Here is a 14629-nt window from a genome sequence, read left to right on the forward strand (position 1 = left end):
TTTTGTCTTTCTTATTTAACATTTTCAAACAATATTTTCACTTCCTCATTTTCTGCTTCACCATTCTTCCACAGTATCTTCTTCTTTCCTCCAATCATACTTGCAATGACATTTATGTTGCAAAGCTTCATTTTGAATTTTTTTTCTCCTAAACCTCTAGATCCAAGCCTTGAGTCTAGAGGTTTCAATGAAAATTTGGAACAAATTAGATAAGGAAGGAGACACAATAAAGATTGATTCTTGTTGAAGTTAAATGATGGTTTTTGTAATCAAAGGGGGCAATGTTAGAGGGGTTGATAGAGCGATGAGGTTTGAAGGACAATGAGGTGTAGGGATAAAAATAGGTCAGGCTGTTCGACAAGAGCTTACTACCTATCATTTTTAAAATCTAACTCGGCCTAGCCTATTTAATTAATAGACTTAATTTAGACTTTTTAAAAAGCCTAATTAATTAAATAGGTTAGGCTTGAGCTTGATAAAAAGCCTATTAGGCCTATTTAAAATTTATAATAATATATTACATAATTTTATATAAAAATTATAATATAATATATTAAATTAATTAAATTTTAAAATAATAAAGTCTTAGATTAAAAACTCTAATATTTTTTATTAGAGTTGAAGAATACCTCTACTACATATCCTCTAAGAGAGAGTCCTACTTATTGGAATCATTTACATATCTTATACACATAACACTAATTTACATTGTGTTGTTTCGATCACATTTATGTTGTTTGAAAGTGATAAATAGTAATATGTAATTTTATTATACATATTCAAGGTGTTGAATCATTTTATTTAATAGTTTATTTAGATATATGTCTTGTGACTTTTAGAAAGACATACCTATTTAGATAGTTTAATAGCCTATAATTAAAAGGAAGTTTAATGATTTATTGAATGTCTCAATACGAAGTAGGTAATTAAAAAAGCTAATAGGCCAAATCAGGCTTTTAAAAAAGTTGGGCTAAGCTTAATAAAAAGCTTATAACAGGAAATAGGCCAAGCTCAGGCTTCAAAATTATTAAACAAGCCAGACCTATATATTCAAAACCTAGCCTAGCCTATAGCCTATTTCCATCCCTAGTGGGGTATGAAGTGAGTTGGCAAAAAAATTGAATATAAAGGTGGCTTTGGCACTGGAGAAAGAAGTAGTTGAAAGACGAGATTTAAATTAATGAGAACTAAAGCTTGTTAGGTTGTGTTTGGGAGAGAAAACATGGGATCTTGGGTTGAACAAAATAAATAATTATGGAGAGAAAAGGAAAGTGAGACTACTGAAGTAAAAAGAAGGCAGAGCAGATACCATGTAAGAAGATATTACCATTATAGTAGTGATTAGAATAAGGGGGAAAAAATATCATGAAAAAAAGCAAAACAAAGACCTCATTGCTCAAAAATATTAAAAGAGATAAAAATGATTTTTTTTTAAAGATTATAAAATAACTTCATTTTGTGTTTTAATATGTTATTATGTGTCACTTAACATAACAAATCATCACTTTAATACTCCATTTTAATGTCTTTTAATAATAAAGATTAACATGATTAATAATTATTAATTTTAGAGTAAAATTTAAAATATAAAATTTTGAAAATTAACATTAGTCAACTTGTATATTTCAAGACTAAACTGATAAATAATTTACTTAATAAAGCCACATTAGACCAAAAGACTTAAATATATAATTTTTACAAAATAAGAACTAAATAAAAATTTAATAAAAATTAAAATTTAATATATTTTAAAGGATTAAAATCATGCTTAACCCTTATTATTATAGTATTTTATCTAAAAAATAATTTATGAAGTAATAATGAACGAAAGTCTTTATTGTTTATCAACTTTTAATTTCATATTGATTTGCACAATTTATTCAATTGCAATTAAATTATTAAAAAATCAACCATTTATTTATCTTAAATTTAGTCATTAATTAATCTAAAAATTTATGATATTCTAATGTTTGAAAAAATAAATTATAAAAGAAAATGAATGATAGGGATTTAATTTAAGGTAAATACAAGGTTATGGTTTTTTCTCTTGGTAAAACGATTCTAACTTACTTGGATAAATATTTTGTAAGAAATTTAAATTTCAATAAAAAGTAAATATTTAATGATCAATTTAGATGAAATTAATGTTTAAAATATTTATTTACAAAAGGGGATAAGTTATTTTAAGAGATTTTTTTTTTGTCGAAGTTTTATTTTAGGAGTTAGTTTTGTATTAATTATTATTTTCATAAATTTATTAAATAAAAATTTATTTATTAATCACATGTTGTATTTAATAAATGTATAAAACATATTATATTTAAATTAATTATGTATTATATCTAATAAATATTATTATGCAAAATATAATTATAAACAAAGGATCAACTTATGATAATATAAATTATATCAACTCTTACATTATCAATAACTTTATAGAATATAATTTTATTAATTAAATTATTAAATTATAATTATATATTATATTAATTGTTTGTATAATTTTTTAAAATTAAAAACATAAAAATATAAAAATATTTCTTATTGTTAAATATTTTAAAATATATTACATATATCAATTTTTTTCATATTAATAAAGTATTCAATTATCTTAAATTAATATAAAATTTTATATATTTGACCTGTTCAACGGTAACTTTCAGTCTGACAATGAGTTTTAAAATATAAATATTTAATAAAAAGTTGTTAAATAAAATAAAGTAATATAATGCTAGTTAATATTTCCTTTTAAAAGTCTATTAAATTAATTTTAATGCAAATGAATTAAACATTAAATAATTTAAATTATCTAAAATTTTATAAGTGTAAAAGGATATAATGATTAAATTTAAAATAAAATTAGTTAATAAAAAAGTTATTGAATACTATTAAAGTGAATATAAGTTGTATGGAATAAGTTATTGAAAGATATTAATGATTGATACTAATATAAAAATCATCAAGTTATAATAACGTGAATTACACATATTTTTATACTATTTAACGATATTAATTAGATAATTTTATTTTAAAATTAATTATTAACTTATTTTTATTATATAAATAATGTTTATAAGTGTTAGATTAATATAAAATTATTTAATATTTTATCTATTTATGTTAAAAATAATATAATATATAAAATTATTATACTATATGTCAATATTCAATGATTAAATGTTTAAATTAGATCCAGACATTTACTCCTCCAAGACTATTCTCAAGTTTTCAGGAAAAGAGAAGGAACAACATTCTATAAGGGCTTCTTACCCTACTTTAAGATCTCAAGGATTACCAAAAGGTGTCATCCCAAAAGAAGACCACTATCCTGGTGGCCTTTGCAGGATGGAGTGTTTGGAAGTTGAAAAGCATTCAACGGAGGAGCTTGATTAAATGAGTCAAAACACAAAGAAAGTGAAGGTTGCTAATAAGCCTTCATTGGAGAAGCTAAGGGTAACCCTTTTACCTAGCAAAGAGGAAACATGAAAGAAACGATTGATAGACCTGTAATTATTGAATTTTGGACTTTTATTCTAAGCTAGCTCCTTTATTCATATTCCACCGTTAAAATCTGACCATTCTAACCTCTAGCTCAAAATTAGAAGTAAGGACAATGTAAAAGATAGGAACATGAGCTTCAAATTCTTGTTTTATGGATTAATCATGATAATTTTTCTAGCTAGGTTAAGAATTCTTAGAGATCTTCTAGCCTTTGAAATGAAAATGCAGATAGATTTAAAAGTAACATTTATGACTGGAATAAATTTGTCTTTGGGAACATCTTTAATAATATATATATATATTCAATATAAAATAGCATATTTTCAATAAATTAGCCTATGTGACAATCTTTTTCTCACTAATTTGACGTCTTCTCTTTGGAAAGACTATCAGTAAATTTTGGACCAAGAAGAAATTTTCTAGTATCATCACTTCAGATCTAGGTGGATTAGGTCAATGATAGAAATAATAACTTTTTCCATAAAGCTATTGTAATTCGTAGACCAAAAAATTTGGTTAAGACCCTTAAAAATGATGATAACAACTGAGAGTATGATCCTTTAATTTTAATTTTAAAATCCATAACCTTGACTTTCTTTAACAACTTAATCCTTATAACTCTAATTTGAACAACATAACTTTTTTTTTCCCTCCTCTTAGGGATTATGATAAAGAAATAGTGCATTCTAGCTTGTCAATGGAGGAAGTGAGAGCCTCTCTATTTAGCATAGGAAATTTTAAATCTCCTAGCCTTGATGAGCTACATGCTATTTTCTTTAAAAGCCAATAGAATGTATTGACATCTTGTATTTTTAATTTTGTCTCAGACATTTTTAATAACCTTAAGAAAATAATTGTTGTGAATGAAATCTCCATTACCTTAATTCGTAAATCTAAGAACCTTGAACACATTAGAAACTCCAGACCTATCACTTTATGTAATGTGAGTTATAAAATTGTTACTAAACATTTAGCCAATAGTATTAGGGAGTATTTGCCTCACCTAGTGTCTGCCAACCAAATTAGTTTTATTCTTAGGAGACAGGACATTGATAATGCCTTTATCCTTCCAAAACTCTTGCACTCTTTTGTCAAATTAAAATGCAGGAGTGGTTATATGATCATGAAAATAGACCTTGAAAAGGCTTATGACAAGCTTAGATGGAATTTCATTGTTAATACTCTTTAGAAAATTGGATTTAAAGCATAATTAGTAGATCTTATCCATTAGTGTATATCATCAAAATCAATGTCTATTAACTAGAATAACAATAATACTCAATCTTTTATCCCAAGCAGAAGTATTAGGTAAGAGGATCCCATTTTCCCCTATATTTTTGTGTTATGTTTAGAAAGACATGCCCACTTAATCTAGGATAGGATTACAGATTAGAATTGGGTCCTTTTTTCTTGCAGCAATCTTGGACCTAACATCTCTCACTTATTTTTGTTGATGATATAATTTTAGTGGCTAAGGCTTATCATCACCAAGCTACCATTATCCATAATGTCTTAACTGACTTCTATTTGGCTTCAGGTCTTTTATTTAGTAAGGAATAATCTTCCTTATTCTTCTTTAACAATACTAACCCTATCACTGCTTAGGAAATTAGCAATTATTAAGGAATTAAAAGTTCTAGTAAGTTTGGTAATTACTTAAGTATCCCTATCAGAAACCAAAAACCTGGCATAAAAGAATTTGCTTTCATTATTGATAAAATTAGAAGAAAAAAAAACAAACTTGCCTTATGAAAGATGAATACTTTTTATCCCTAGCTGGAAAGGTCACTCTGGACCAGTCTTGCCTCATAACTATTCCTTCTTATATAATGCAAACTATGCTCATCCCTAATTCTGTGTGTAAAGAAATTAATAGCATATGCAAAAAATTTATTTGGGATTCTTTAAGAAAAAAATGTCATCTAATCAATTAGGATCAAATTTGTAAGCACAAGAGTGTTTGAGGCTTGGGTTTTAGGGACCTTTCTTTGCTTCATAAAACTTCCATGATGAAATTACTTTGGAGATTGATTAAATCTCCTAATAAGCTATGGGCCTAGGTCATGATAAAAAGTATATGTTTAACCTTGGTAATGACCTTGATATAGGTAATAACATGAGGACCTCCCATCTTTGGAGGAGTTTAACCACTGTTTTTTATTCATTTTCTTAGGGTTTGGGTTGGGTCATTGGTGATAGTTTGATAGTCAAATTCTTAAGAAATAATTAGATCCCTCATGTCTAGAAGTTGGCTTAGTTTGCCTTAAGCCTTATCTTAGAGAAAGATAAGGAAGATCCTCCCTGACCTCATATATGACTCCATTACCTAGGTCAAACCCCCCTAAAGCGAGCAAAGGGCAGGACCTTATTTTCTAGAATCTTTCAAATAATGATTTATTTTCAATTAAAATTGTTTATAATTTGTTTAATATTCCTGAACAACAATATGACCCTAATAAAAATATTTTCAAAATAGTCTGGAAGTGGGATGACCTTCTAAAATTACTCTATTTATCGAAGGAGCTTATTGTAAGCTATTAATAAATGAAGAAAGATGTAAGAGAGGCATGGCTAGATCTGCCCTCTGTCCTAGGTGTGATACAACCCCTGAAACTATTATTCATATCCTTAAAGATTGTTGGTTTGCCAAAAAAATATAGGACTATTTTATCTTGCCTGATTGAGCCTTCTTTTTTTTTTTTTTTTTTTTTTTTTTTATCTTGGTCTGTCTTACTGGCTCTTTACTACCTTATCTAATCCTAAATTCAATAGTCTTCCCTATTAGAGCAAGTTGTTTGGTATTGCAATTTGACATATTTGGAGAAAAAGGAATAATGTCATTTTTTAGTCTTCAACAGTTTTCTCTAATTCTTTATATCATAAAATTTACTATGAATTTGATTATTTGAATTATTGTTTAGGGCTAATATTAATATGGCTGAGAATCCTTTGGACAACCAAAGCCATAAAAAAATGGTATCCTCTCCCTCTGAATCACATAAAACTTAATATGGATGGAACACTCTCTTAGGCTCATGGAAGTGTTGGTTGTGGAGGTTTAATCAAATACAACTAGAGCCAAGTTATAGCTAGATTTTATAGGGGTCTTACCTTTTGCTCTTTCTTAGATGTTGCACTATGGAGCATACTTTTTGGATTGCAATTAGTGATACAAAATAACATTTCTATAATTTGGATAGAAACTGATTCTAATGAAACATTATACTTAATGTTGAGTATTCAAAGTTGTAATCATCCATCTTTCTATTTAATTGATACTATAGGAATATTTTGAAATATATTCCTTTTATTAGGTTTAGGCATATTTTAAGAGAGAAAAATAAGTGTACTGATATGCTTGTCAAACTAGGCCTAGATTCTCCTAAAGTTGCCTCTTATTTTGATAAGAGTCTCCTCTCTTATTACCTTTGTTACGTTTAGACTCTTTAGGTAGTTTGCTTTGTTTTGTTTGGACTTCTAAGCCTAGTTGAATAGCAAAAATAATATATATATAGGAAAACATACTAGTGTAAGTCTAAAAACTCTTATACTTGATATAAGTCTTTCATTTAACTTACATCTAACGGTAAGTGAAGTAATAAATTATAACCCGTTATATATAAATTAAATGAAAGACTCAGATTGAGTGTAAGAATTTTTAAACTAATATATAAAATAAAAATTTTAACTATATCCTTGAAAAAAAAGAATGAAAGACAAACTAGGAGTATGTTTAGCTCATTTGATTTCATTTTTATTTGATATAATGATTATTAAAAAGTTGTATCATTTATATGTTTTCTTTTATAATTTTTAATTATTATTTTCATATTAACCTTTATATATTACTAATTTTTAATTTGATATGTTTATCGATTCTTGAATAAAAATAATTTTTAAAATAATTTTTGCATATAAGTATCTTTAGGAATTAATTTATTTTTTATTATGCTAAATAATTTTTTATATCATATGTTTATTTATTTTTAATTTAACATTAATTTAAATTTTATATATTTTATAATTTATTTAATATAATAAAAATTTATTACTAATAATTATAGTAGTTATTCTTTTGATTTTATAAGTTTCATTTATATTTAAAAATAATCATACAATACAATATTAATTATTTATTAAAAATTATTTTAATTTAATGATACACAAACGAAAAGCATGAAACTAAAGGTAAAATAAAATAAAAGGTAATATAGAGCAACTAAAAAAAAAATCTGAACTAAAAACAAACGAAACGCAGCTTGGAATGATATTTTGAATTTTGAAGGTAACATCAAAAGCTTTCCAGGGGACTGTCGAAAGGAGAAATATTTATAAATAGCAATAAGGAAGGAAAGAAGGAAATAAGAACGGGGAAAGGGTCTCTCACTTGGAAGTGCAAAAGCATATTTCTCGGATTCCCTTCGACAAAACCATCAAAATCCTCAGGTTGAGAAAATGGTTTATGGATGGAGAAAGACGTTTAACACATCAAAAACGATGCCGGAAAACAGAGAACCAGACAACCACGCCATTGCAACAATTCCCTCTCGTCCCCTCCGTTGCCGAACTTCACTCTCCAATTCACCCCTTTCCAACAGCCCCAGACAACAATGCAACAATGCCAGAACTCCCTCTCCCAACAAACGCAAGAGCCCCACGTCGTTTCCCTCTTCCCCCAACTCACCCTCAACCTTCTCTCTTCTCAAAGCCACCCTACGCCTATCCAAAGTAAACCCAATCACACTACCCCTTTCATTTTATCATTTTATCATTTTATCATTTTATCATTTTATCATTTTATTCATTCTCACTTTTATTCTAATTCTTTTTTTTTCTTCTTTTGGCTTTGCGCAGAACCTATGTGGAATCTGCACTCAGAGTGGGAAAACCGGAGAAGGAAAAGCAATATTCACAGCGGAATGCTCTCACATCTTTCACTTCCCATGCATAGCAGCTCACGTGAAAAAGCAGCAAATGCTAACGTGCCCTGTCTGCCGCACCACCTGGAAAGAACTGCAAAACGTCGACGAAAACAGAGCACAGCACGTCAAAACGACCAATTCGTTGAAGCCCCACATTTACAACGACGACGAGCCACTCATGTCACCCACGTCCATCTCCCGTTTCAACCCCATACCCGAATCCGTTGAAAACGAAGAAGAAGAAGGTGATGATGAACTAAACGGAGAACAAACGGGATTCAATCTCTCGTCATCGCTCAAAACCAGAAACATCGACGCCTGCTTCTCTCCAGAGGCTGCTATTGTAGCGTCCAATCGGAGCGCTGAGACATACGTTGCGGTGTTAAAAGTGAAGGCTCCGCCGCGTAATGCGGCGGTTAATCGGCCACCGGTGGACCTCGTAACGGTACTCGACGTCGGCGTGACCGCCTCCGGCGAAGAGCTTCGGATGCTGAAACATTCGATGCAAGCTGTGATCTCCTCGCTCGGCTCTGCCGACCGTCTCTCCGTCGTTGCATTTTCCGGCGGTTCTAAGCGGTTGTTTCCGCTGCGAAGGATGACCGGCCGCGGCCAGACGGCGGCGCGGCGTGTTGTTGACGCCTTGGCAGCGATTGAACTTCGCCGCGACGCAACACCGGCGAAAAACGATGCCCTGAAGAAAGCTGCGAAGGTTCTGGAAGATCGACGGCAGAAGAACCCCGTCGCAAAAATCATTCTCCTCACAAACGGTCACGAGGATCATAGACTCTCCTCCTCGCGCTTCCCGGTTCATTCTCTGAGATACTATCGTGATGGCGCGTGTGGCCACGTGCAGCAAGACAGCGAATTCTCAAACCGCGTGGAGAGTTTGTTGAGCGTGGTTGCGCAAGACCTCAGGCTCGAATTAAAACCAGCGTCGCGCTCGGCCACGGCGGAGATCATCGCCGTGTATTCTTTGGCTAAGTGTTTTACCGCCGCTCTATCGCCGGATTCCGCCGTGATGGGCGATATGTATGCGGCGGAGGAGAGGGAGTTAATGGTGGAGTTGAAAGTGCCAGCTGGAACAGCGTCGCGTGGGTCCCACCATCATTTTATTTCCGTACGGTCTTCTCATCGTGATCCCTTCACTCAAGAGCTTGTGCATTCCAAGGAGCGTGAGTTCGTGTTTCCCCGACCCCACACGGTTCGATCGTCTAACCCTATGATTGAACGGTTGAGGTGCCTCCACGTCAGTGCTCGAGCCGTAGCCGAGTCGAGACGGTTGGTGGCTCGCAACGACGTGTCTGGAGCTCTTCACTTGGTCGCCTCGGCTCGAGCTTCGATGATGCAGTCGAGCCAGGAACACGGTGGTGATTGCTTGCGCTGGCTTGAAGCGGAACAAGCCGAGCTTCGATGCCAAAAGCCGATGAGGAGTAATAATTCCGTGGAGGAAAAGGTTGAGCCCCTTACCCCGATGTCGGCTTGGAGAGTAGCCGAGAGGTTGGCTAAAGTGGCTATCATGAGAAAGTCTATGAACAGAGTCAGTGATTTACATGGATTCGAGGATGCCAGATTTTGAATTTTTTATTATTGTTTTTTTTCCTTTTTGTAGTTTGTACTTTGTAGAGGGAGAAAATAAAATATTAATAAAAATGCGTTTTTGTTGTCTTAATAACAGTATTTTTGTAGAATAAAAAAAAGAATTAAGGAAGTGCAAGATGAACATGGCACAAAATCCATAATAAGGACGAGGTACTTGACGGCTTGGCCCTTTTCCTCATAGAAAAGGATCGGATTGTGATAGCTACGTGAGATTGGCTATGCAGTGAACTAGAAATAGAATCATTTTAATCTTTTTATTTTTATACATTTTAATTATTAAGTAAATAAATAAATTATTAAACACTTTATATTTTAAAATAAGAAATAGTTTTGTATTTTAGGTCTATTTTATACGATAGTAAAAAAATTTATTAGGTTAGATATAATAAAGCATGAATCTAATGGGGTTGTATTATGCTTCTTTATGTTTTCAAATACGACGCATTGTTAAATTAAACCTTAAATTTAGAATGTTTAATAGCAACGGGCGTTGGGTTTGATGAAGCAAAATGTTAAAATAGAGTGTTAGGCGCGCAGCAGGGGTTTTTGTATGGTTGTATGAGCTGTTACCTCTCTAGTAGCGTCCTGAAAAGCCAGATGGTGGGTCTCATTTCAGACTCAGACAAAGGACGATGTCAAGTACTTACAAATTTTTTGGCATTATATCGATGGCATTGGTGATTGAACTTTGAAATTCTTTAGAATGGAGGGGTTTGCTTTCCCTATCCTATCTGAAACCAACGTATCTGAGATTTTTGTTGACACCTCCTCATATTCAAGTACACCCAAGTGAAAATCTTATCATCTAAATTTTGCTCGGTGCTATTCATGTGTAACGCACTAAGTGGGGTTTTGCTTCCATGGTGCCAAACAATAACTTCAAATATGCGAAGTGATGGTAAGCAACTAAAATTATGATGAAAGAGACTATCCCACTAATGAGAAGTATTCATTTTATTCCATACAAATTTCAAGTACAAGAAAATATGGTGCGTGCATGTTCTCTTCCTTCCCTTCTTTTTAGCATGCACAATTTTTTAGGATAAAGTACTATTTCAAAGTGTGCGTACTTGTATGATGAGATTCATGTAATTGTACCCTAACTTTTATTGGAAATGCTTATCTGTTATTGAGTTTCATAGTGTCACGTGTCTGCTCTTTATGAAGAAAAAGAATGTGCAATGCAAACAAATCTTAAGACGGTGGTGCGTCAAATCATCAATGGCAATTTGGCATTCCCTTTGCTTTCTGTCCGCAACGTAATTATGTTGATGAGTTCATGGACAGTTTTTGGGATCCCAGTTCAATAATAGAATAACAGCCTAGAATATAAACTATTTCAAGTTTTCGTAACATCGAAGAGATTGAACATTTCTTTTTAAGTTACATATGATTTTGTGATAATAAGAAACTTGTTGAATTTCACTTTTTGTCACCTTATAATTTATATGGTTTTTGTATTTTGCATTTAAAGACTACCACATCAGTAAGAGAGAACTCTGAACCCCTTATGATTTGGCACGACTTGCCTGGAGCAAAGCTGATTAATGCGCTCCATAATTGGTCCCTCGGATTCTTAATATGGAAACAATAATTATAGTCATGTAAGTGTGTGTGTGGTACGCTTTATTTTGAGGGTTCTGATAATGAATGAATACTTTTGGGACACTAGTTAATATTTTGTATATCTTCAACATGATCCAAGTAGAAAAACTGCTTCTCATTGTTCTCAACATTAATATCATTATCTCAAACCAAAAAGAAAAAGAAAAATCTTATCCCATAGCTGATATTATAATGTAATCAACCTTATTCTCAAGGACCCATCATTGTTCTGGTGACGCTAATACACTCCTTTTAACATTACTTGTTTCATATTTGATGCGAAGAGACTCTATTGAATATTTTGCAAATTTCAAAAATTTTAATAGAATTTTATTTTACATTAGTTAAATAATTTGTTTTAATTTTGAGGTAAGATTTTGACTTGATTTAACTAATTATATTGTTGAATATGTAGATTTAATAAAACTCTGTTCAACATAACAATCACTATTTCTCTCTTTCTCCTAATTTCTTTTTATTTTTATCTTCATCACGCTTCCTCTCTTTCCATCTTGTTCTTCCTTATTTTTTTTAGAGTCAATAAAAGTTTTATTTTTGTCACTTGATGTACTTTAATTATTTTTAAAAGGACCTATTTAAATCTTAGCGATTGTCACATACCTAAATCAATATTTTAATATATTATCTCACGTGTTCCATATTATTTTTTCTGTGATTGTTAGGTCTTTTTTCAACAATCTATTATTATTGCACACCTCAAACTATTTTTTAAAACAATCTTAAAAACCTAAATTTTCTGTGCTCGCTATATATGTGTGGGGCTTTACAATTCGTGAGTATTGATCTACAAATCAAATGGTCAAATCATCTAAGAAAATCCACTAACGATAAGATGCTTCACCCGTAATGTGCACTAAGTAGGATGGATTTTCTTCAACTTAAATTTGAAATTGAGTAGAAAGTTCAATTCTAAAATGTGCCTCTTGAACATGCTTTTTTCTTATGCCTATTATGCGTTCAAGGAAATGCATGAACAATTATTTTCTCAAAATATTCTATTGTTTTCATGCACATTGTCTTTTAATCCTTTCAAACTTGATTTCTATGTTGTTATTATTATTATTATTATTATGATTATACATACTCTCTTGTGAGAATAATACTTAGTATGTTTGGTTATTTGTACAAAGTTATCAAATGAAAATATGCATTCTTGTCTTAATTAGTAGAATTAATACCCGTAACTATTGGCTACTGCAGGACTCAATGCATTTTTGTCTAACATATATGTGAAAACAAAATCTACAACAATATATATTATCTTCCATTTTTTATTCCATTTTAGTTCATTCTATTTCACTTGTTTTCTTCCAAACTTCCATTAATCCAAACATATATAATCTAAAGGTATATTTTATTAAGAATTTTTTATGATGCTATATTTAAGTAAAAGATAATATAGGCAATGTTATTGCCTAATTAACATGAGTATGTCCAAATTATTGAAGAGTTCATTACAAATGATCATGAATTTTATATAAATTTATTGCAAATATACTTTTATATCCTCATTAAGTTTATAAAATATTTGAGAGATATCATGAATAATGAAATTATATAATGAATTTTTTATTTTGTTAAAATAATGTAGTGAAGTTAAATAAATTTGACTCTTGTGGGAATAAATTTATAAATGGATTTTTTTTTCTCAAAAGAGGTAAAGCCTCTGGAAAGTAGATCACCTACATAGTTTGACATTAGAAATAGAGATTGAATTTATTACTCTTTAGGTGGTAAAACTTGTGGTGGTTGGCTAAGAATTTTTCTTAGTATATCCAGCTTATGGAAGAAATGTATCTTTCCGTATCTATATTATGTGATTGTCAAGTGATAATAATGAAAACAAATATTGAATTTTATAATAAAAGAGTAAACAGACATATAACAATTTTGTAAAGGAATTATTATCATGAGATCAAAATAAATTGGACTACTTCTTATAAAATAAAATGCTATTTAATAAAACATCGATAATAGAATTTATTGAAAATTTCATTAAAATTGTTTACACATGTAATAACAAGTCACTTATTAATTTTGATAGTGCTGTTATTTTTGTTTCTTCTTGTGGTGAGTGAAAAAGTGATAAATAATATTTATTGAGAAGCTCAACATTTAATAATTTTTAAAGTCCTTACAGATGATGTATAGTTCACATTCACTCATTGCTCTTATAGAATTGTAGCTAAATTCCTAGAGCACTCATAAACTATTAGGTTCCTACATGATTTTAAAACACGAAATACCATAAATAAAAAAATCGTGAGGAATAAAAATTTGTAAAAATATAATGTGATTGATGGACTTCTAACATACACTAAGGTGTTTTTAGTTCATAAAAATTTATTTCATCAACTTATTTGTATATTATTTTTATGAGTCTAAAATTTGATTTATAGTACAAACGACACTAAATTCTATGTATTTACACCCGCAATAATGTTAATTCAAGAAAATTTCTTCTTTAATTTTTTTAAAGTGTTTTATTTAAAACATTTTGAAATATGTGAGAATTGCTGTTTGTTTTGAGTATTTCAGTAGTTTTAATAGAGTATAATCTTATGTTGATTAAACACTTTTATAATTTTAGAATTTATTTTATCTAAAATTGAGTTAAAATTTTGATTTATTCTAACCTATTTTGTAGGTAGACTAATTTGACTTTATAAAATTCTATCTAACAATCACAACTCCGTCTCTTATTTTTAAATCATCCTCTTAAATTTTAGGCCCATGACTCAATCTAAAAAAGATGTCTCTTAAAGGAAAAATTGCTTTAACATTTATAAACTTTTATTTTAGAATCGCAAAATTGTAGTTCTTTTTTAGAAGTATTTTATTTTCTTTTTAATTCAAAAGTAATTCAATATCATATTTATAATTAACTTTGATACCACTTTAGAAAATTAAAAATAACTCACCCTTTTTCACTCTTAAATTAATATTTCTGTTTAATACTTTTTATTTTTTTAATAAATTTT

At 30.1% G+C, this 14629-nt stretch overlaps 1 protein-coding gene across 1 annotated transcript; it reads left to right on the forward strand.

Annotated features, from left to right (window-relative positions):
* Positions 1-7731: 7731 nt before the first annotated feature.
* On the forward strand, positions 7732-10088 carry LOC113858497 (probable E3 ubiquitin-protein ligase EDA40). The gene is made up of 2 exons (XM_027491179.1): positions 7732-8229; positions 8356-10088. The coding sequence occupies exons 1-2, from the start codon at positions 7957-7959 to the stop codon at positions 9997-9999; spliced, it is 1917 nt and encodes a 638-aa protein (XP_027346980.1). The 5' UTR covers positions 7732-7956; the 3' UTR covers positions 10000-10088.
* Positions 10089-14629: the final 4541 nt, after the last annotated feature.

This window comes from Abrus precatorius, unplaced genomic scaffold (genome assembly GCF_003935025.1).
Source record: "Abrus precatorius isolate BTA unplaced genomic scaffold, Abrus_2018 Scaffold2, whole genome shotgun sequence".
NCBI classification, from domain to species: domain Eukaryota; kingdom Viridiplantae; phylum Streptophyta; class Magnoliopsida; order Fabales; family Fabaceae; genus Abrus; species Abrus precatorius.

What these genes read in the sequence shown, in the direction of transcription:
- LOC113858497 (XM_027491179.1), top strand. Translation starts at nt 7,957, where the DNA reads ATGGTTTATGGATGGAGAAAGACGTTTAACACATCAAAAACGATGCCG. An exon ending in CCACCCTACGCCTATCCAAA is followed by an intron (nt 8,230 to 8,355) that starts GTAAACCCAATC and finishes GGCTTTGCGCAG; the next exon opens with AACCTATGTGGAATCTGCAC.